Here is a 22,455-nt window from a genome sequence, read left to right as displayed (position 1 = left end):
GGGGGGATCAACAGCAGACGTTTATCTCTCACTGTTCTGGAGGCTGGAAGTCCAAGATCAAGGTGTGAGCAGGGTTTGGTTTCTCCTGGGAGCGCTCGCCTTGGCTTGCATGTAGATCCTTTCACTGTGTCCTCACATGGCCTTTCATCTGCCTGCACATATCCCTGGTGTCTTTACCTGTTCCTATAAGGAGAGGAGTACTCTTGAAGTAGGGCCCAGCCTCGGGACTTCATTGTATTAGTTAGAGGTCTCCAGAGAAGGAGACTTATTATAGGAATTGGTTCATGTGGTTGTGGAGGCCAGGAAGTCCCAGAGTTTGCTGTCTGCAAGCTGGACAACCAGGAAAGCTAGCAGTTTAATACAGTTCGAGCCCAAAGGCCTGAGAAGCAGGGGCTGATGATCTACGTTCCAAACTGAGTCCAAAAGCCCGAGAACCAGGACTGTCGATGTCTGAGAGCTGGAGATGGATGTCTCAGCTCCAGCAGAGGGTAATTTCCCCCTCGTCTGCCCTGTTGCTCTATCTGGGCCCTCGATGAATTGGATGATGATCACCCACACTGGAGACGGCCACCTGCTTTAGACAGCTCACCAATTCAAATGCTAATCTCTTCCAGAAATACTCTCAAACACAGAAATAATGTTTTACCAACTATCGGGCATCCTTTAGCCCAGTAAAGTTGACATAAAATTAACTATCACTCTCATTTAACCCTAATTATCTCCTCAAAGGGCCTGTCTCCAAATACAGTCACACTGAAGGTTAGAGCTTTAAAATATGAATTTGGAGGAACACAATGCAGGCCTTAACAGAGTATATACCAGACACATTAATAGAACCAAATATAAAAACTCTATAGAATGGTGGAGAAATTTAAGCTATTACTCTAACTTGACCCATAACACCATCAGTGTACAAATGCCATGAGTTAAACAATCCTCCTAAAATAAATCAACTATCTATAGAATAAAAGCACTGTATTTATGGGAAGGGATTGGTCCTGCTGCTAATCTCTACCTTTTAATATAATTAAAAGGAGCTTCTACTCAACCAGAAACACTTCGGCATTTATTTCAGATCCAAATGATGAAGTATGTCAAAAAATATATCTTGGAAAATATCTGTATCTAGCTTCTGATGGGGGAAAAATATTGTGGATATAGCACTTAATAAGTAAGAGGAGGGCTTTTCACTCCATAACCTTTGGATCCAAAAAACTGCTACTGTTAAACTTATCAGCCATTACTATTTCAATAAACAGTGAGCACAACCCAGAAGGCACTTAATCCGAAATGTATAAAATCTATGCACATCATCAAATGCTGACTAGCCAATGGGCAAGTTGAGCTTCTGGCACTAATTTACGACTGGCCCCGGGTATGTCTTCTTCTTCATCAAGATGCATGGCTCTACAATTCCCTGAGCGTTGACAGAGTATGCATTCATTGTGCACACAGCACAGCGAGGCCAAGGAGCAGTTTATAACACGGGATCGTTTAAAGGAGGGATAAGGTCCTAGAAACAGCCCTAGCTTACATTAAATGGCATCTTCGAGGAGATATAACCAAGACCTACAGATAGATATTTCCAAACCTCAGGAGTACCCAACCTTTCTGGCAGCTCATGACATTTCTATCAGCTGTCCCACACCTGACATCATCTAAGTGAAAATGTGCTGGTGCCTTCTTGGCCTAACCAATACTGTTAGTTTAAATTTCCCATTTATCTTTACGTTCCCTATCATTTTATCCTTGTTTCCAGCATTGGGTTCTTTTCTTTGAAGCCCCAAATCCATGCTACTTTAGATGCTTGAATCTGTATCCAGTGTGTCTGAACTTATGAACGTTTTCCTATTTAACTTTGCTAATGCTGGAGAGTTATGGCGATGAAGACCTACTAATAATTATTAGCAGAGCGGGATGGTAGGGGGAGAATAGAACTGTGGGGGATACACAAGAACAAGTAGCCCATAGAACAGACTTTTCTTTGTAGTAAAGAAATCTGTATGTATGACATATTTTATCTTCAAGTGTCTGATTCAATACATATATGGCTGGTAATGGCATCAGAATTGGGAAAACACTCACTGCTAACACTTACTCTAAAGTGGGAAGAACCGTGGCCAAGTTTTTGTCAGTAGCACTCAGGCTCCGAAGAACCTCCACAGACAGGACCTAGTCTGTCTAATTTATTCTCTGATTACTGTTCCCAAATTATGAACCCAAAAATAACATAGGAACGGTAGCTCCATTGTCCTGTTGCTATTCTACAGTAAATCGTATTTTACTTCTGGAAGGAATATTTAGAGTGAACAACATAAAACATTACATTCATATTAAATTCCCAAGGGGAAACCATCTGTTCACTTGGTTCAGAGTGCCCAAGAGCCTTAATGCTTCCCTCAGCTTGACTAAACTTTAGAGAGTTTCATTTCCGACCCTAGGCCCTGACCTCCCTTTCCTTAGAGCATTTTGTCTAGAAAACTTGTAATTGTATATTCTTTCTCTGCCACTTCGAGATATGTATAATTTCTTTTAAAGCTTCTTGCCGGTTTTACAGCTCAGGGATGTCTTTCTCAAGGACCCAGGAGCCATTGCTTTAAAATGTAATCATCAAGGGAGCGAGCACCCTTACCTCCCAGTCTCTGTGGGAAGGCAGGAGCCTCATTTGATGGCCTAATCGCAGAGAAAACATTTGGGAACTCAGGAAATAACCCAACGTGCTCTACACATCACATCAATCAACCTCCCTCTAACGTCCTCCACTAGCTCATTCCAGCCCATAGAGGTCCTCCTGCCCTTTGTTTCAGTAGATTTGAGTTCAAACTCCATTCTAGTCTCTCCCCCTCATTGTAACAGTCTTGAATAAGGTCACCTTTGACTGTTTAACTTTGTCCACTGCAATTTTTGCTTTGACAAGGGTTTATCATTCCTATAACTCTGCTCTTCATGGAGAAAAGGGAAAAATTCCTTTTCTCTCAGCTTCAAAGAGTTACTTTCTTCACAGTTAACAAGGGATCCATTATTTCTTCATGGTAAAATGTCTATGAGACATCTGTTGTTAATTGTTGACAAGCTGTTTGAGAAGTCCATCCACATTTGTTCATAGGGAACTCTAAAGATATTCATCGTTATCATCATTCATTCAACAAATACTTATTGGGTTTTGACCAAAAACTGTGCTTGGTCCTATGCAGGCACTGGCAGCATGCAGACCCAGTCTCAGCCTGCAAGAAACTTCAGTCCAACATCAGTGTTACAAGGGTAGCAGTTTGGAGAGCATTAATGTGCTTTTTTTTTCTCTTTTGCCTTTCTCATTGCTCTGACCTTTGAGATATCCCTCTGTCTAGATAGAGAATGAGGATATAGAAGACATGCAAAGAGATAGATCAACGTAATGTTCACCTTCAAGCATTCAAAGTGATGATTTTGCAGCAGGAGATGGCTCTTCAGGCTGGGCTGTTGTCCTGAGAAAAGGCATCCAGCTTTGCTTATCCCCCCAGTAGCATATCAACAGCCAGGCTTGGAGGACTAAGCCATGGGGTCTTTATACCGGAGGCCTGGACAGAATCTGCTCCATTTTGGCCCTGGGTGAACTGTGGTGAGGAGAAAAGAGCCCAGAGGCAGGAGAATAAGACAAGTGCCTTCCTCCACTATGGCTGCCACAAAAAAATACCATAGATTGGTTGGCTTAGACAACAAATGTTTCTCTTTTATAGTTCAGGAGGCTGGGAGGTCTGAGATCAGGGTGCCAGCATGGTCAGGTTCTGGTCAGAGCTCACTTCCTGCTGTGTAGACATCCCTCTTCTTGATGTGTGTCCTCACCTGGCAGAGGGAGACCAGGAGCTCCGGGCTCTTCCTCTTCTTATAAGAGCACTAACCCCATTATGGGGGCTATCCTCTCGTGACCTCGTCTAAGCCTAATCACTGCTCAAAGGCCCCAAAACCATCACACTGGGGGGGTTAAGGTTTCAACATATGAATGGGGGGTTGAGAGAAGACAGAAACATGAAGTCCATAATGACAAGCCAACAGGTGGACTACTTTTCAAGTGAGGATATCCAGGACAGAGTTCTGACCACACTACATATGGCGGGTATAAAGGAACCAGTTTATAGGCTGTCCCGCATTCCAATGCAGGGATCGGACACATCCTGCAAAATTTGGCAGCCCCGAAAAGCATGGTCATTCTAGAGGACGCCTTGAAGATCAGCTATCTTGGGCCACATGGATTCCTGGCCTGGGGCCAGGTAGAGAATCAGGCTCAGAGGTCTGCAGGTAGCAAAAGCCAGTAAGGCAGAGATAGCAGATGTGCCCCAGAGGCAGTGCCTGGGACAGGCTGCAAGTTCACCAGTTACAGACAGAAGAACCAGCACGGGGAGGGTAGAACTATAAACACAAACCCCCTCCTCCCACCCAATGCCATTTTAGGGAAAGAAACAAGGGAGGCTACTGGACCATGTTTCTCTTCAGGCAATTGCTGAAGCTATTTAAATTCAATGGAGGCTTTTAGATTAAATTGGATGAGACAAAATTTAAACTGGACAGGACTAAAAGCCAGATTTTGCCCAGTAACCTGTGGGGTGGGCTCAGGGGGAAATTGGATCATGCGGCCACAATGAAGGCATTACATTTTCTCTGTAGTATGAATTAAATCGATGTCCCTACACAATAGCCAGCTTTGGTTGTGTGCTGAGGTACATTTCATCCTCAAAACAGCCGCTGGAAATCAGTACTCTGCTCGTCCCCATTTACAGATGAAGAGGAAGAGGCAAAGGCTGGACGATAAAAACTTTCCATGGGTCCAGAACTAGTGAGTGGTGTATCAGGATCCAAACCCAGTGAGGCTCCGGCTAGAACCCATGCTGTAACCCATATCCCACACAGCCCCTGGTCAGAAGACAGTTAAGCAGAAGGCCTCAGTAATCAGGATGCCCTTTCAAGCAAAAGGAAGATACCATACAAAGCTTTCATATCGATGCATCAAGCAAAAATATCCTACCAGCAAGCAAAGCCACATGACTTCTTAGTGTCTTGTGCCTGGTGACACAATCTGCCCTCAAAACTAAAATTTAAAAAAATATTTTAAAAAAATTTTTAAAAATGCAGCAGCAATAATTACAGATGAGATGAGAACAGTTAAGAGAAAGGGGAAGTTGGAAGAGGTTCCCTGTGAGAGCTGTATTTTTAGGGAAAGACAGACAGGAGAAGACTGATTTTTCTTCCCACGACTCGGGATCAAACTGAGGTTTGATTAAAGAATGACCCTGACCCACAGCAGAGAATAATAAAAGACAACTTCCAGTAAGTATGCTAGCTCGAATTAATGATTTACTTTTTATTTTTAAACCGAATTCAGTAGAGATTTACATGCATTAGGTTACAATGATTAACATTTGAAATTTGACCTTGAAATAATCTTTACATTGTAAATTCTTAATGATCAAAACAATGTTCTCAGTGATTAAAACATATTAGTGATTAATTATTAAAGGAGAATAATTGCAAATACACGTTCCTAAAATCTCAAGGCTTTTAAACCATTTGTACAAATGACTGGACATTTTTTAAATTTGCTAAAAAAAAAAAAAAAAGAAAAGAAAAGAAAAAGAAAAACCCTCCATCTAATTCGCATTTTCATTGTCAATCCAAAAACAAGAGAAAAGGTACTTCTAGCAAGCTAGTAATGCACACAACTATCTGTGATCCCATCAAAGCCAAAGAGAGAAAAGAAAATTGTTCCGTATCAACTTGTAACATTGAGAAATAATCCCAAGAACTTCTTAAGTAGGGTTAACAAAAGGTCAGTAGTTTTGATCATTTATCTTTAAGAAATCACTTCGTTATCAGTTTAATAACATGGAGTCAGACACGATCCTAGTGCTATACCCAACAACTATGACTGATGCCCAAGCTGAGAACAGAAGTAGAGCTACCAAGCAAACTAGATTTGCCTCAACAATTTTTACTGAGTGAGAAGGTTTCAAGAAATGACTACACTTCATGCCACAGAGAAACAATACTCAACCAGATAATGGCCCTGTGTATTTGAAGCCATCTTTCCCAATGCCATGGTTTTTTTAACTTGGACGCACTTGCCTGGAGTAGATTTCCTCTGCACACAAGGAACCCCAGAGTGTGTACAAGCTGGGGCTGACTATGGCCTCCCAGGGCCAAGGCCGTCCCAGAGCCAGGACGAGGGCCTCTCAGAGGCACCGGCCTCCCAACAGCTGAACACACCTGGACAACTCTTTGGGGGAAGACAGAAAAGCATTCCCTACACTGTCCCCAAACCTGCCCCTTGTCCGTGGGGTCCCATCAGAAGTGATAAAATTTAATAGAAAAAAAAGGCAATTTCCTGGGGAATTGATCTATGTAATTTTCTGAGTTGTCAAACATTATTTTTCACAATTTATTCTATGTTGATCATTAACCTATTTTTTCCAGTAGAAAGAAACGATATTTGAAATGTTACCTATATTAATTTTCTACTGCTACATAACAAATTAGCACAAACTTTGTGGCTTCAAGCAACACCATTTTATTAATTTCACAGTTTCTATAGGCTAGGACTCCAGCACATTTTAACTGGGTTCTTTGCTCTCAGTTCGCACTAAATGTTTGTATCACTCAAATTCATATGTTGAAGCCCTAACCATCACTGTGCCAGAAACTTTGGAATTAATTAGCCCTGGATGAGGTCATGAGGGTGAGCCCCCATGATGAGAAGAGTGCCTTCTAAGAAAATGAAGAGACTGGAGCTCGTTCACTCTCTGCCATGTGAAGACATCTGCAAAACCAGCCACCTGCAGACCAGGAAGAGGGCCCTTACCAGACACACAATCTGCCAGAACGCTGAACTTGGACTTCCAAGATCTCAGACAACGAGAAATAAACATCTGTTGGTTAAGCCGCTCAGTCTACGATATGTTTGTTACAGCAGCGAGCAAACTAAGACAGTGTCACAAGGCTGAAATCAACTTGTTAGCCAGGTACATTGTCATTCAGAGACCCCATAAGGGAAAGACCCACTTCCAAGCAGCTTCAAGTTGTTGACAGTATTGATTTCCTTGGAGCTGTATGACTGAGGTCCCCATTTTCTTGCTACAGTTGTCAGGTGGGGACCACTCTAACTACCAGAGGATGCTCTCAAGCCCTTGCCACGTAGCCTCCTCTCTGCCAGAGGCCCCCTCACACTTCAAATCTATCTCTTCAGAAGGCACTCAGTCCCTTTTAAGGGCCCAGCTGATTAGGTCAGGCCCACTTAAGATAACCTTTCTTTTGATTAACTCAAAGTCAACTGATTTGGAACCTTAATTATATCTGAAAAACCCCTTCACTTACGTCACATTACATACCCTAATCATTGTGCCATCCACACATCCACACATAAGAAAGGGGAATTACATAGGGTGTGTGTCCCAAGGGGCAGAAATGTGGGACCAATTCTATTGGCCTCGCTTCTCTGGGGAACCCTGACGAATATACACGGTCATTCTGTGAGTGACAATTCAGACTACACTGTATGGCTCTCCAAAGCCAATCTGTCCTTTATTTTACCCACTTTCATGCAAGGGACAAAAATGGTAAACCCCTTAAGGATTTAAGGATTTGTTAATGTTCGGGGCAGCCTAAAGGGTCCCAGCAAAGTTATATTCCAGGTAACCTTGAGGCTGTACTTGGTCTGCTTTACACGGAAGCCAGTGACTGTCTGATCTCTTTGATGCTACTTTTCTGCAGGTACAGTTTATGTTCTCTTAGCCTGATGACATAGAAAATGGGAGACAATAAAGAAAACAGGGAATACTATTGCACAGGAGGCAATAATCACTCTCCGATATTTTCAGCTGCACACAACTAAAAACCCAACGAAAAGGAGCTTAATAATAAAGACATGAGTTACTTCACAGAGCAAGAGATCCACTATGGGGGGGGGGGGAGAGAGAGAGAGAGAGGAAGGCTCCAGGGTTGATTTTTCAGTTGCTCATAAAGAACTCTCCCTCTTTCTTCTTTCCTTCTTTCTACTCTGCTATCCTCAGGATATTGACTTGGGATGACTCCCCTCATACTCCTAAAGAGGCTGCCACAGGTCCAAGCATCACACAGAGATGACAACTAGAAGCACAAAGGTACTATTCCTTCTTATTTGCCTCTTTACATTACAGAATAGAGCATGAGGAGACCTACATTATGCTACAAAGTACAGTAAAAAAAAAACAAAACAAAAAAAAAAACACACCAAAACTTCACAAACTCTTCCAAAGAAAAGAAAGGAAATACTTCCAAACTTATTTCATGAGGTGAGATTACCTAATTACCCTGATACCAAAACCAGACAAGGATATTATGAGAAAACTATAGCCAAAATCCCTTATGAATATAGATAGAAAAATCATCAATAACATAGTAAGAAACCTAATCCAGCAACATATAAAAAGGATTATGCTCCATGACCGAATGGGATTTGTTCCAGGAATGCAAGGTTGGTTGATATGAAAATCAATCAGTGTAATACATTTTATTAAGAAAATAAAGGACAAAAACCACATGACCAGACATGGAAAAATCATTTGGCAAAGTCCAATACTCTTCGATGATTAAAAAAAAAAAATTCAGTGAAGTAGGAATAGAAAGGAACCTTCTCAACCTGATAAAGGACATCTGGAAAAACCCTAAGCTAACATTATACTTAAGGGGAAAGACCAAAAGTTTTCCCACTAATAGTACAAGAAAGACAAGAATAAGAGGGTGACTGCACTTACTGTGGTAAGCACCGAGCAAAGGGCAGAATTTTCAAATCACTATGTCATGCATCTAAAACGAATATAACACTGTATGTAGCACATGCTTGCTTCTGGAATACAGAAGGGGAACAAAATCATTGCTCCTTTAAAAAGTAATTTATTCCTTAAAACACATTCATAAAAATGTTTCAGTAATTACATTAGCAATATTCATTTTTACCTATAAAATGACTAGTTTTTTGAGATTTTTACATGGCTGCTTCACTCAATCTGTGGATAAATCTGATTATAAAAGTCACCAAAAAGAGCACAGTGTCATTTGCCTTATTTCTCTACAAGACTTTGTATTTTCTAAAACTCTGAGTCCGCTCACGGGATGTGTGTGTGTATTAGATGTACATACCTCTATACAGCTTGGATGTAAATGTCATCCATTATATGTCATAGTGGGTTGAATGGAGTTGAAATGAATCAGGACATGCTACCCCAAAATATATCATTTTAGCAGAGGGCTTTTTGGGTTACAGTCAATTGAGAAACAGTAGATGCAGGAGAACTCTCTGCCCTCTTCCTTTCTGCCTAAAATCAAGGCACAAATTTCTATCTGTAAAGGTGCTCCTCCCCCTGTCCCTGTACCAGGAAGAAGATAACAACTCTTAATCACCAGGGACTCCTACCACTGGAGATTGCCAACTTTAGTCTGCATAACAATCCTTACTAAATAGCCCTTGTTTTCCATTAGTTTCCCCATATATTTACTTTCCCAAAATCTACCCTCTTCCCAGACGCCCAAACCCCTTTTTCTTTGTCTAGCCACTTCTCTACATTTATCACCTTTTTAAAAACGGTATATAAGGTCTCAAGCCTATTTCTTTGGGTTTTGTTTTCTATGTAGCCCCTATGTGCATGCAAAATAAATGTTTTCTCCTATTGATCTGTCTTTTGCCAGTTTAATTCACAAGGCCCTGTCACTAAACCTAAAAGAGTAGAGAAAAAGGTTTTTCCCTCCCCTACAGTGTCCCCCCACGTACCTGCCCACCACCAAAAGAAATGTCTAAGTCATAAGCCCCAGTACCTTTGAATGGAACCTTATTTGGAAATAAGGTTTCTATGGATGTAATTAAGTGAAGGATTTCAAGATGAGCTCACCCTAGATCAACCAGGTGTACCCTAAATCCAATGACAAGTCCTTCTTTTTTTTTTTTTAAGATTTTATTTATTTTAGAGAGAGAGACCTTGAGCAGCGATGAGGGGCAGAGGGAGAGAATCTCAAGCAGACTCCACACTGAGTGCAGAGCCTGATGCAGGGCCCAATCCCATGACCCCAACTCCATGACCCCCAACCCCATGATCCCAATCCTATCACGACCTAAGCCGAAACCAAGAGTGAGACACTTCTTAAGTGTCTGAGCCACCCTGGTACCCCCAAAGAGAAGTTCTTTTAAGAGAAAAGGAGAAACAGATAGAGAGACAGAAAAAAGGTGATATGACCATGGAAGCAGAGATTGGGATGATGTAGCTACAAGCCAAGGAATCTCAAGGATTGTCAGCAACTACCAGAAACTAGCAGAAAGGTGTGGAACAGACTCCTCCTTAGAGCCTCCAGAAGGAACCAACTCTACTGACACCTTGATTTCAGACTTCTGGCCTTCAGGACTGTGACAGAATAAAACGCTATTCTTTTTGTTGTTTTTGTTTTTTAAGATTTTAATTATTTATTTGTTTGAGAGGGGGGCGGGGACAGAAGGGGAGGGAAAGAAAGACTCTCCAGCAGACTCCACACTGAGCACAAGCCTGACCTGCAACTCCGTCGCACAACCCTGAGATCATGACCTGAGCCGAAACCAAGAGTCAGACCCTCAACCAACTGAGCCACCCAGGTGCCCCTAAAATGCTACTGTTTTAGGCTACCAGGCTTGTGGTTATTTGTTATGGCAGCCCTAAGAAACTAATACATAGGTTCTGCAGCAGGAAAAAAAAAAATGTCATCACAGTACAGATTTTGTACTTCATCCTTGTCAGTCAAGCCCCTGGGAGGTGAGCAGATGTATCAGGGCCAAAAGAGTCTGTCTGAGATTGGAGCATGCTGGGTGTGGTGGTTTTGTGTCTACTAAACACCAGGTAAATAACTAGGCCTGATTCAAAACCAGTGACCAAGAGAAGTAACTCCAACAGAGCCACCAAATGGAGAAAGTACATATTCTATTAGATCTGGAGCAGGAGTCAGGAAGGAGCCCTCTTCTGGAAAGGGCCAGATAGTAAATATTTTCAAGTTTGTGAGCCATATGGTCTCTGTCACAACTGCTCAACTCTCCTGTTGTAAGGGGAAACACCCATAGACAACTGGTAAACAAACAGACATGGCTGTGTTACAATTAAACTCTATTTACAAACTTGTGGGTATACACCCAAAAACACTGAAAGCTGAGACTCAAACAGATATTGTACATCCACGTTCACAGCAGCATTATTCACAATAGCCAAGAGGTAGAAACATCCCAAGTGTCCACCAACTGATGAATAAATAACAAAATATGTTATATAGGGAGATATTATTCAACCACAAAAAAAGAAGAAAATCCTATAACATGCTGCAAAATGGATAACCCTTAAGGACATGATGCTAAGTGAAATAAGTCAGTCACAAAAGGACAAATACTATATGATTCCACCCCTGGGAGGTATCTAAAGGAGTCAAGCTATTAGAAACAGAAAGTAGAATAGAAGTCCCCAGGGGCAGAGGGGAGAGGGAAAAGGGGAGGTATTATTCAACCGGTATAGAGTTTCAGTTTTGCAAGATGAAAAAGTTCTAGACATCTGTCATACAACAATGTGAAAACAGTTAACCCTACTGAACTGTACATTTAAAAATGGTTAAGATGACAAATTTTATGTCACTTGTTTTTATCACAAAGAAAAAAAGCAGCGACGCAAGATGAGCAAGTTCTGGAGATCTGACGCCATGACCATAGTTAACAGTACTATTCTGTATACCCGAAATTTGCTAGAAGGGTAGATCTTTCTTTTTTTAATAATAATTTTTTACTATGTTATGTCACCATACAGTTTATCCTTAGTTTTTGATGTAGTGTTCCATGATTCATTATTTGCGTATAACACCCAGTGCTCCATGCAACACGTGCCCCCCCTTAATACCCATCACCGGCCTATCCCAGGCCCCCACGCCCCTCCCCTCTGAAGCCCTCAGTTTGTTTCCCAGGGTCCACAGTCTCTCATGGTTCATTCCCCCTTCTGTTTACCCTCCTTCTTCCCTTCCTTCTTCTACTGATTTTCCTGCTATTTCTTATGTTCCATAAAAGGGGGCAGATCTTAAGTGTCTTCACCACAAAGAAAAAAAATTATACATTAACTACGTGAGGTGATGGATACGTTAATTAGCTTGATTGTGGTAATTATTTCATAATGTAAAAATATGTCAAATCATCAGGCCGTACACCTTTTTTTTTTTTTTTAAAGATTTTATTTATTTATTCGACAGAGATAGAGACAGCCAGCGAGAAACAGAACACAAGCAGGGGGAGTGGGAGAGGAAGAGGCAGGCTCATAGCAGAGGAGCCTGATGTGGGGCTCGATCCCATAACGCCAGGATCACGCCCTGAGCCGAAGGCAGAAGCTTAACCGCTGTGCCACCCAGGCGCCCCCAGGCCGTACACCTTAAATACATACAATGCTTAATTCTCAGTCGAACCTCAACAAAGCCAGAGGAGCAATGAATCCCTAACACACACCGCATTATGGATGAACCTCAAAAACATGTGGCTAAGTTAAATAAACCGGATAAAAAAGGACACGTAGTATACGATTCCATCTCAATGAAACATCTAGAATAGGCAAATTATAGGAGCAGAAAGTAGACCAGAGGCTACCCGGTGCTGGGGGCGGGGGCAGGGAGTGGAAGGAGGAGTTACTGATTAATGGACACAGAGTTTCCACCTGGAGTGAGGAAGTTTTGGAAATAGACCCCGGTGACGCTTACACAACATCGTCCTCAGTGCCGCTAAACTACGCTTAAAAACGGCTCTGATGGCAAGTTTTATGTTATGCATATTTAACCACAATTTTTTAAAGTTTGCATTTAGAAAAAAAAAACACTTTATTTACAAAAATAGGGAGTGGTTGTAGTTTACTGACCTGTGATCTAGAGTTTCTAGGATACTGAGAGGACCCTTGGTGTCCATTCTTACTCCAGAATGACCCCAGGGTAGTGGCTTCAGGGTGGTAAGGACTCACCATGAGCTCTGAGACCCTGTGTCCCTTCCTTCTTAGGAAGTACATATGCACATCTGGAACATGGAGCAAGGCAGATTTCTATTAGGATGTGTGACTTGAAAAAGCCTCCAAGCTCTGTCACCTAACTGTGCTGTGTGCCTAGGAGAGAAAACACAGAGGGACCGTCTGGCAGAGCGAGCCGCCCAGCGGTTCAGGATGCCCAATCCCAGTTCACCACATTGCTGTCAGTCACATCACCTCTGCTCGCGACCTCAATTTGATCCGATGATTCTACTCTGCTGTATCCGAAAGCACGCTGCTTACAACCAAGACCAAGTGAGAGGGCATTACACGTTTGCGGACGGCTGCCAGCATCCTTAGGCGTATTTTCATCCAGAAGAATAAACAGCCTCATAGAAACAGACATGAAACGCGAGGCTCAAAGTCATAATTCAACGTATAACAACCTGCAAACCGGCACAGGTTTATTAGACGGCTAATAAAAATAAATCATGGAGGTGTTTTTAAAATGACTTCCCATGTGTTGTGGTTACTTCTCGGGCATACTGTAAATTAACTGTGAAGTGCTACTTCCTGCAGGGATTTTTTTTTCTTTCAAATATAAAGGGGTTATAAGGCTAAAGAATGCAGACACGCATCATGTCTGCAGAAATCATAAAAAAAGATCAAATGTAATATTTTCTTTCAACATGGGCGACTGCTTTGAGATTTTCCATTCAAGCAGCCTTGAACACAGCCTCCAGCGTTTGCCAATTACTCCTGACAAATACCATTTGGGCCTGAGTGATGTTTTAAGTGAAATAAAACAGTGGGAGGGAAAAACCAGAACATGATAAAAGGCATTTTTTTTGGTCTGCTGAGAACTTACTGTAAGTTATACATTCACGAGGAAAGGCCTTGCTTCCTGCCAGTGACGGACCCCATGTGATTTTGAGTTCTAAGGTGACTTTTGTTTGACAGTAATAGGAAGAGAAGACAAAACTCAGTTTTCGTGTTCCTTAAAAGGGAGTCAGCTCTTTTTTCCCCCCTCACAAAGAAAAAAATGTATATAAACAAAAGAAGAGACACCAGGCACTGTTCCCCGTCATTCCGCATAAATATGAGCTAATGTGCGGGAACAATGCCGTGAAATCAGCCTGTCCGGAACGCCTGTGGCTGCCAGCAGCTCCACCTGGCTCTATCTGTGAGTCAGGAGCATGTCCGAACCCGCTGCGGGTAACCAAAGCCACAAGAAAGGAAAGGCACAGCCAGGATTCACAGTGCAGTTGTCTGCCCTCCCTCCAACCCCCAGAAACCCATGGATGGCCGAGGGAAGCAAATAAGAAGGCTGCCCCCATCCCCACGGACTCATTCTTTAAGATTCCAACCAACCTCATCCCTACTCTTAACTGCAGGGTTACAGGAAGTCGGCGAGCGGTCCACAGAAATGTCCCGAAAGACCTCGTATGGGTATAAAGCCCACATGGCATCAAGCAGACCAGGGCTGTGTTCAGGAAAAGAAGGAACCTTACCTAGTGACCTGTTGAGCTGGGCCTTCTTCATCTATCAGACAGAGAACAGTCATGTCGAGGATGGAATCCATTCATGGATGGCACCCATCTGGTACTGTGCCGGCCCCTAGTCGCTAGGCAGTCCCTGGAAACACTAAGGAAACACTGGCCAGTCTAAAAGTCCCTGGACTCTTCCAGTCTACGCCCACCAGTGCTAATGCTTCTACAGTGGCTCCGTGACTTCATAGAACACTGCTGCATTAGCACCTATCTGTTCCCCGTGAAGGTGAACCTCAGAAATGTGTGTTAGGAAGCCTGCGGTTCCACAGCCAACTGCCCGGCAGCTCACCGGCATGGAGCGTAGGTGAGAAACTGGCAGCTTCTGTGGGGCCACCTCACCTGGTACTGTAGGGGGGACTGGGAACACCCCAAAGTAAAAGGGGCAAAATCATAATTGCTCTGATAATCCGGCCTCTCAGCAGAACCCGCAGGCCCGCCCCACTCTCTGTAGATGAGCCGGCTCCAACGGGGACGCCTTTGGTCAAGGACCAGCACCCCCAGCTGTGCTATACTGACTGCTGATGGTCAGACGGGCACAGCAGAATGGTAAGACTCTACCAAACACAATCCCTGGAGCTAGACATGCTCCTGAGACACAGCTTTGCTACATTTCACAAGAACACACGTCTTGTGACAGTGCAGGCTCTGATTCAGTAAGTCGGGGGTGGGGGGCTGAGACTCTGCATTTCTAACAAACTCCCAGGGGAGCTGATACTGTCGGTCTGCATTTCAACCTTTGAGGAGCAGGGCTCTATGTGAGCCCAATAAAAGATGCTGACACCACTTAGCTTCCTGAGGGATAGTTCCTGGTGGCCGTGGCCTCCCCTACAGACTCCTGCCACTAGTAAGCCATAAAAGGAAAAGGCGGGGTTCTCACAGTTGCCCCCTGCCGCTGTTTGGTCTTACTGGTATCAGAGACACTGTCTTCTGGATAAAGAAACAGAATATTTCATCTTTCACACAATTTCTGCTGATGTTTGTGCCCATATGAGCCGTGGCTCCCAATCCAGGCTATGCTGTGGCTGCCTGCTCTGAATATTGACCTACACCAATCAGAAAGAGCTCGTTACCCCAACCTGAAGACTCTTAAGATCTGTTTCCCAAACAGGCAGCCACCACCAGTAAGGCAATTCCAATCAGATAAAGAGTCATTTGCATTTCCTCTACTCTTTCGATTAAGGGGGGGAAATCCAATACTGTAGTAAGGGCCTCGTGCAGGTCTTGCCAGCACACTCTAGATGAAACGCCGAAGAGAAAACAAGCATCCACTCAAGGCAAAGCCAGAACGTGTATCAGTAGCAGGAGGTGTAGAAGGAGCAGAGAAATCAAAAGGAAAGAGATGCACCAGGAGCTCCCCCATCAGCAAGGTGAGTCAGTCTTGATCTAAGGACAGATTGTGAAGGCACAGAGAGAGTCCAGCAGACCAAAGAAATCATTTCAAAAAGGACCACCAGCCTAGCCACTGTGTGACGCTGTGCTGGGCCACTTCACCTCACCAGCAGTTCGGGATCTGAAGGCTGTCAGCCGCCTGTGGACAGGGAAATCCAATGACACCCTGGCATTTTCACTCCACCTTGAAGCTCTGTCTTCAGATCAAATGCACGCACCTCTAATGACAGATGGGCCAACCTTCCCATCAGTCAGAAGGAATGGCTCCTTCCCAGCTCTCGCCACAAAATGCACCATTTTCTAATTCCAGAAACATCTCGCAGAAGATAAGTCACAGGACTACACCCCTTTCTCTGTGGGGGTGGTCAATTCGAACTCCTTTAAAAGCTCCCCTTCCTCTATTTGCCTGCGTGTCGGGACCTAAGTCCACATGCTATGGGTAATGTTAGAAATGAAAACCTGCTATCTGGTGCGAGACATTGTTTCTTTCTCAAAAGAAAGTGCTAAATATCAACATATCTTTATGGCTTGACTGTAGGCAGAGCCTGGGCAGTTTCTGCATCTTTTCAAACCCCCTTCCCCAACCCAACTCCCTCCTCCGAGCTCAACACACCTGGCCCCTTGTCTGGCAGCTGTCACCTTGAACTAATGTTTATCTGCCTTTGTTTCTCACCCAAGGAGATCCAACACCCCTCAGAGAACATGAATCTCTGCATTTTACCCCAGTAGCAACACAGAGTTGTTTTGCCTTGTCTGGATCCTACTAACAGCTGAAAAAAATGATAGTCCACTGCCTCATTTTGACGGAGCCTCAGCCCAGCGGTCTACTTGTGCCATCTAGTGTACGAAAACAGAAGTGCCTCAGCTTGCAGCAAAGTCCCACGAAGATTCAGAGGTCCGTTTTGTCTATTTCGGGCACCCAGCCGAACACTTGGGACACTAACAGGTATGACTTGTTTTTAAAAGAGTTGCATGAAAAGAACTAAAATGCACTAAGCATCTGTTGTGGTCTGGCCACCCATACTTCAATGTACTCACTGAGCCAAATGTTAACGCATCTGAGCTTGGGATTAATCTGTTCTCAGTATGGATTGGCACCATTTAAAAGACTAATTTCAGCAGCATAAACGTGTGTGGTAGTGTAGCAATGGGCACTCTGTATCCCACCTCCCAAACTATTGTCACTGTATACACTGGAAAACCAGAGGGTTCCACCTAGGACTAGTTAACGCAGCTTTTCTCCTATAGAGCAGAGCCTCAGAAAGGGAACTGTGACATACATCAGAGTCACCTGAAAGCTTTAGGGCCCCAATATCTTGGCACACCCCAGACCAATTAAATCAGAGCCTATGGGCTGGGACCCGGGCTCAATAGTTTATAAAGCTCTGCCTTGTGCAAGGGAGGTGACAGCAGTCAACAAGATGGAGGGCTAGGGGGTCCCAATGCTCATCATCCTCACAAAAAAAACAAACAAACAAACAAAAAAAAGTTTATAAACAACTATGAAGCAATGAAAATAATTCAGGGAAAGCTCTGGGCTACAATTTTTTAAAAAGCAGCAAAGGGGCGCCTGGGTGGCACAGCGGTTGAGCGTCTGCCTTCGGCTCAGGGCATGATCCTGGCGTTATGGGATCGAGCCCCACATCAGGCTCTCTCTCGCTGTGAGCCTGCTTCTTCCTCTCCCATTCCCCCTGCTTGTGTTCCCTCTCTCGCTGGCTGTCTCTCTCTGTCAAATGAATAAATAAATAAAATCTTTAAAAAAAATAAATAAAAAATAAAAATAAATAAAAATAAAAAGCAGCAAAAACCCTGCAGAGCTTAAAATCCAAGCTTGGTCACATCGAAAAAGACAGGAAGTGTTTTACTCACATCTCCGCATTCTCAAGTCAAGAGCAGCTTGGTGCATGGGGGATACACTCAGGGGAAGCTGCTCTTATGGGGCAAAGGAGAGCAGAGAGCTCCAGCAAGCCACACCACTGTGGATGTTTGCAGCCTTTGCTACCGTGGCCTCCCACGGTCTACACCAGCGCTGATCCCAGCTGATGGAGCTGCCCGGACTTCCCAGCACTGAGTCCCCTCCTCATGGCTTGAGCTGTCCCTGCAATAAGATCTGCCCTCAGGAACCCTGTCACTGCTGTGCCCAGCTCTTTGGGATCAAGACTTCACAGTGCCTCACCATATACAAGATGGGAGCTGCCACTGCCCTGAGCCCTGCCCTAAACTCAGGTTGCAGCTTTGTCCCATGACAGGGGCTACCCTGTGACCCTTCACTGATGGGGCTGTGCTGCCACTGCTCGGACCCCCACCGTCCAGGTTCCAGGTTGCTGCTCTTAACCACCACCACCAGGCCACACTACCACTGCTCTGATCCCTGTCCCTGGGTTCCAGGTCAAAGCTCTGAACTGTCATTGCCAGGGGCACCGCCGCTACCCTAGGTCTTGCTCCCTGGATCCTAACATGGGGCTTTAATAGGCCATCATTAGACATGTGCTTCTGCTATCCTGAAACTGCCCCTGAGGCCAAAGTCGGGACTGTGACCCACCACCATCCACAGGCTCTGCTACTACTGCCCCCTGCCCTCTGGGCCCAAGCCACTGCTATTCCTTGCTATTCCCAGGCCTGAGCCGCTGCTGCATCATCTACCTGCCAGAATCACTGCAAGACCCAGAGACCCAGACCCTGGTTTCACAAGGTTCTACACACACCTGCACCTTAGACATCAGTGCCCCCGTCGCAGCAAGTGCACCTGTGCCCCAGGGCCCAGGCACTGTGCTAGTTCCACACGCATCCAATCCCAGGACTCCAGCTCGCCTATTGCTCTGAGTGCCGGCATTCCAGACCACAGGCCAAGAGGGATCCCCTTTTGCTAGAACTTCCTCCCGCAGGCAAAAATAGAACAGAAGATCCTAGCAACCTTCGCATCTGAATATCCCAACAGCCTTAGTCACCACGCCACCCACAGTCTTGGCCACAGAAAACACCCACAGGTCTGTGCCTGCATGGACCTCAGCTGGTGCAACTGCATGGAGACTACACTGCTGTGCCTTCCAAGAATGAAAGACACTGCATCCCACCCAGCTGGCATCCTTGTGGCCACCTCTAGGTGAAAGTCTTTCCCCAAGGCCAAAGTCAGTCAAATGGCTGGAAGAGGTGAATGCACTCTCAAATGTGCAAACATCAACACAAAGCCATCAGAAACAGGACAAAGCAAACATGACACCACAAAAGGAACATGATTTTTCAGTAACCAATCCCAAAGAAATGCAGATTGGTGAGTTATGAAAAAGAATTTAAAATAATCATTTTAAGGCATTTTAAGGAAGCTCAGTGAGATTTAAGAGAACACAGACAATTTAATGAACTCAGGAAAATAATACATGAGCAAAATGAGAAGTTCAACAGAGACATAAATCATACAAAAAGAACCTAATCAAGACTCTGAGCTGAAAGCATACAATCAATGAAATTAAAAATACAACAGAAAGCTTCAACATTAGGCTCAATCAGGCAGAAAAAAGAATCTGGAAACTTGAAGACAAGTCAAGGTGAAATTATCCAGTCAGAGGAGAAAAAAAGAAATCAGAACGGAAAAGAGTGAAAAAAACCCTAGGTGAATTATGGAACACATCCAATGAAACAATATGTGCACTATGGGTGTCCCAGAAGAAGAGACAGAGAAAGGGACAGAAAACTTACTTAAAGAATGGCTGAACACTTCCCAAATCTGGGAAAAGTATGGCCATCCAGGTACATGAAGCTCAAAAGTCCCCAGATATGGGGCGCCTGGGTGGCTCAGTCGTTAAGTGTCTATCTTCGGCTCAGGGCATGATCCCAGAGTCCTGGGCATCCCACGTCAGGCTCCTCCGCTGGGAGCCTGCTTCTTCCTCTCCCACTCCCCCTGCTGTGTTTCCTCTCTCGTTGGCTATCTCTCTCTCTGTCAAATAAAAAAATAAAATCTTAAAAAAAAAAAAGGAATTACTCTAAATGTATATGGTTTAAATTCCCTAACTAAAAAAAAAGGAATTACTCTAAATGTATATGGTTTAAATTCCCTAACTAAAAGCAAAGAGTGGCTGAATAGATAAAAAAAAAATATGGATTAAAAAAAACAAAATCCAGGGGCGCCTGGGTGGCACAGCGGTTAAGCGTCTGCCTTCGGCTCAGGGCGTGATCCCGGCGTTATGGGATCGAGCCCCACATCAGGCTCCTCTGCTGTGAGCCTGCTTCTTCCTCTCCCACTCCCCCTTGCTTGTGTTCCCTCTCTCGCTAGCTGTCTCTATCTCTGTCAAATAAATAAATAAAATCTTTAAAAAAAAATAAAAAAATAAAAAAAAATAAAAAAACAAAATCCAACTAAACGCTGCTCACAAGAGACTCACTTAAGCTTTAAGGACACTCATTGAAAGTAAAGGATGGAAAAAGATATTCTATCCAAATGAAAAGTGAAAGAGAGCAGGGATAGCTACACTTACATCAGACAAAATAGACTTTAAGTCAAAAACCTAACAAAGAAAGTCATTATATAATGATGAAAGGATCAATTCATCAACAGGATATAACATCTGTAAAAATCTACATACCCAATACTGAAAAACCTATATATAAATTAAACAAGTATTAATAGATGTGAAGGCAAAAATAGAGGCAATGCAACAATAGTAGGGAACTTTAATACCTCACTTTCAATAGATCATTCAGAAAGAAAATCAGTAAGATAATAATGTACTTGAATGACACTTTAAACCAAATGTACCTAACAGATATATACAGAACATTCTATCCAACAACAGCAGAAAACACATTCTTCTCAAGCACACATGAAACATTCTCCAGAATAAATCATATGTTGGGTCATAAAATAAGCATTAAGAAATTTAAGAACACTGAAATCATATCAAGTATCTTTTCCAACCACAATGGTTTGAGACTGGAAATTAGCAACAAGAAGATAGCTGGAAAGTTTACAAATATGTGAAAATTCAACAACACACTTCTTAACAACCAATGGGTCAAGAAAGAAGTCAAAAAAACATCTAGAGGCAAATATAAATGAAACACAACACACCAAAACTTATGGGATGCAGCCAAAGCAGTTCAAAGAGGAAGGTTTATAATAACAATGCTTACAATAAGAAAAAAGATCTCAAATAAACAACCTAACCTTATACTTCAAGGAACTGGAAAAAGAAAAACAAACCAAGCCCAAAGTTAGAGCAGAAATAAATGAAATAAAGACTAGAGAGGGGCACCTGGGTGGATCAGTCAGTTAAGCAGTTAAGCATCTGCCTTAAGCTCAGGTCATAATCTCAGGGTCCTGGGATCGAGCCCTGTGTCAGGCTCCCTGCTAAGCCTGCTTCTCCCTCTCCCTCTCCCCCTCCCCCCTGCTCCTGCTTTCTCTCTTTCTAATAAATAAAATCTTTTGAAAAAAGACTACAGAAACAATAGAAAATACCAAAAAACTAAGAGTTGACTTTTTGAAAAAATAAAACAAAACTGATTAGCTAAACTAAGAAAAAAAGAAGATGACTCAATAAAAAAAAAATGAAAGAAGAGACATTACAATTGATACCACACAAATTCTAAAGATCCTAAGAGACAACTACGGTCCACTATATGCCAACAAATTAGATAATTTAGAAGAAACTGATAAATTCCTAGGAACACACAACTTACCAAACTGAATCATGAAGTTATAGAAAATCTGAACAGACAAATAACAAGCAAGGAGACTGAATTAGTAATCAAAATTCTCCCAACAAATAAAAGCCCAGGACCAGATGGCTTCACAGGTGATTTTTACCAAACATTTAAAAATTAATACCAATCCTTTTCAAACTCTTCTAAAAACTGCAGAGGAAGGAACACTTCCAAACTCATTTTATGAAGCCAGCATTACCCTGATACTGAAAGCAGACAAGGACACCACAAGCAAAGAAAATTGCAGACCAATATTCCTGAAGAACCCAAATGCAAAAATCCTCAATAAAGTACTAGCAAATCAAATTCAAGAACACATTAAAATGATCACACACCATGATCAAGAGGGATTCATCCATGGGATGCAAGGATGGTTGAACATAAGCAAATCTATAAATGTGATACACTACATTAACAAAATGAAGGATAGAATCATACAATCACTTTAATAGATGCAGAAAAAGCATTTGACAAAATTCAACAGCCTTTCATAATAAAAACTCTCAACAAATTAGGTACAGAAGAAATGTTCCTCAGCATAACAGAAGTCATATATGACAAGCCCACAGCTACATCATATACAATGGTGAAAAATTAAAACCCTTCCTCTAAGATCAGGAATAAGACCATTTCTATTCAACATAGTACTGGAAGTCCCAGCCACTGCAATTAGGCAAGAAAAAGAAATAAAGGCATCCAAATCAGAAAGGAAGATGTAAATTACCTGTTTGCAGATGACATGATCTTATACATAGAAAACCTTAAAGACTCTGCCAAAAATCTGTTAGCAATAATAAACAAGTTCAGTAAAGAAGCAGAATACAAAA

At 43.0% G+C, this 22,455-nt stretch overlaps 1 protein-coding gene across 14 annotated transcripts in view; it reads right to left on the bottom strand.

The window, feature by feature from the left end:
* Positions 1 to 22,455, bottom strand: part of SETD4 (SET domain containing 4) — a 75,405-nt gene that overhangs the window by 19,134 nt on the left and 33,816 nt on the right. For 4 of the 14 annotated variants that reach the window (XM_034655742.1, XM_034655752.1, XM_034655713.1 and 1 more), the window contains exon 12: positions 12,392 to 13,130. The exons of 4 other annotated variants lie outside the window; for them this stretch is intronic. In XM_034655742.1, coding sequence (XP_034511633.1) covers positions 13,025 to 13,130 — 106 coding nt within the window. In that variant the 3' untranslated portion in view covers positions 12,392 to 13,024. Of the gene's footprint in view, positions 1 to 32; positions 184 to 3,402; positions 3,594 to 8,759; positions 8,852 to 12,391; positions 13,131 to 22,455 lie in introns of those variants that run through there. 6 more of the 14 variants (XM_034655723.1, XM_034655767.1, XM_034655714.1 and 3 more) reach the window with 4 other exon arrangements.

The sequence above is a fragment of the Ailuropoda melanoleuca genome, chromosome 1 (assembly GCF_002007445.2).
Source record: "Ailuropoda melanoleuca isolate Jingjing chromosome 1, ASM200744v2, whole genome shotgun sequence".
Lineage (NCBI taxonomy): Eukaryota > Metazoa > Chordata > Mammalia > Carnivora > Ursidae > Ailuropoda > Ailuropoda melanoleuca.
The sequence above is the reverse complement of the archived record's forward strand: the minus strand, read 5'-3'. Positions and strand labels throughout refer to the sequence as shown.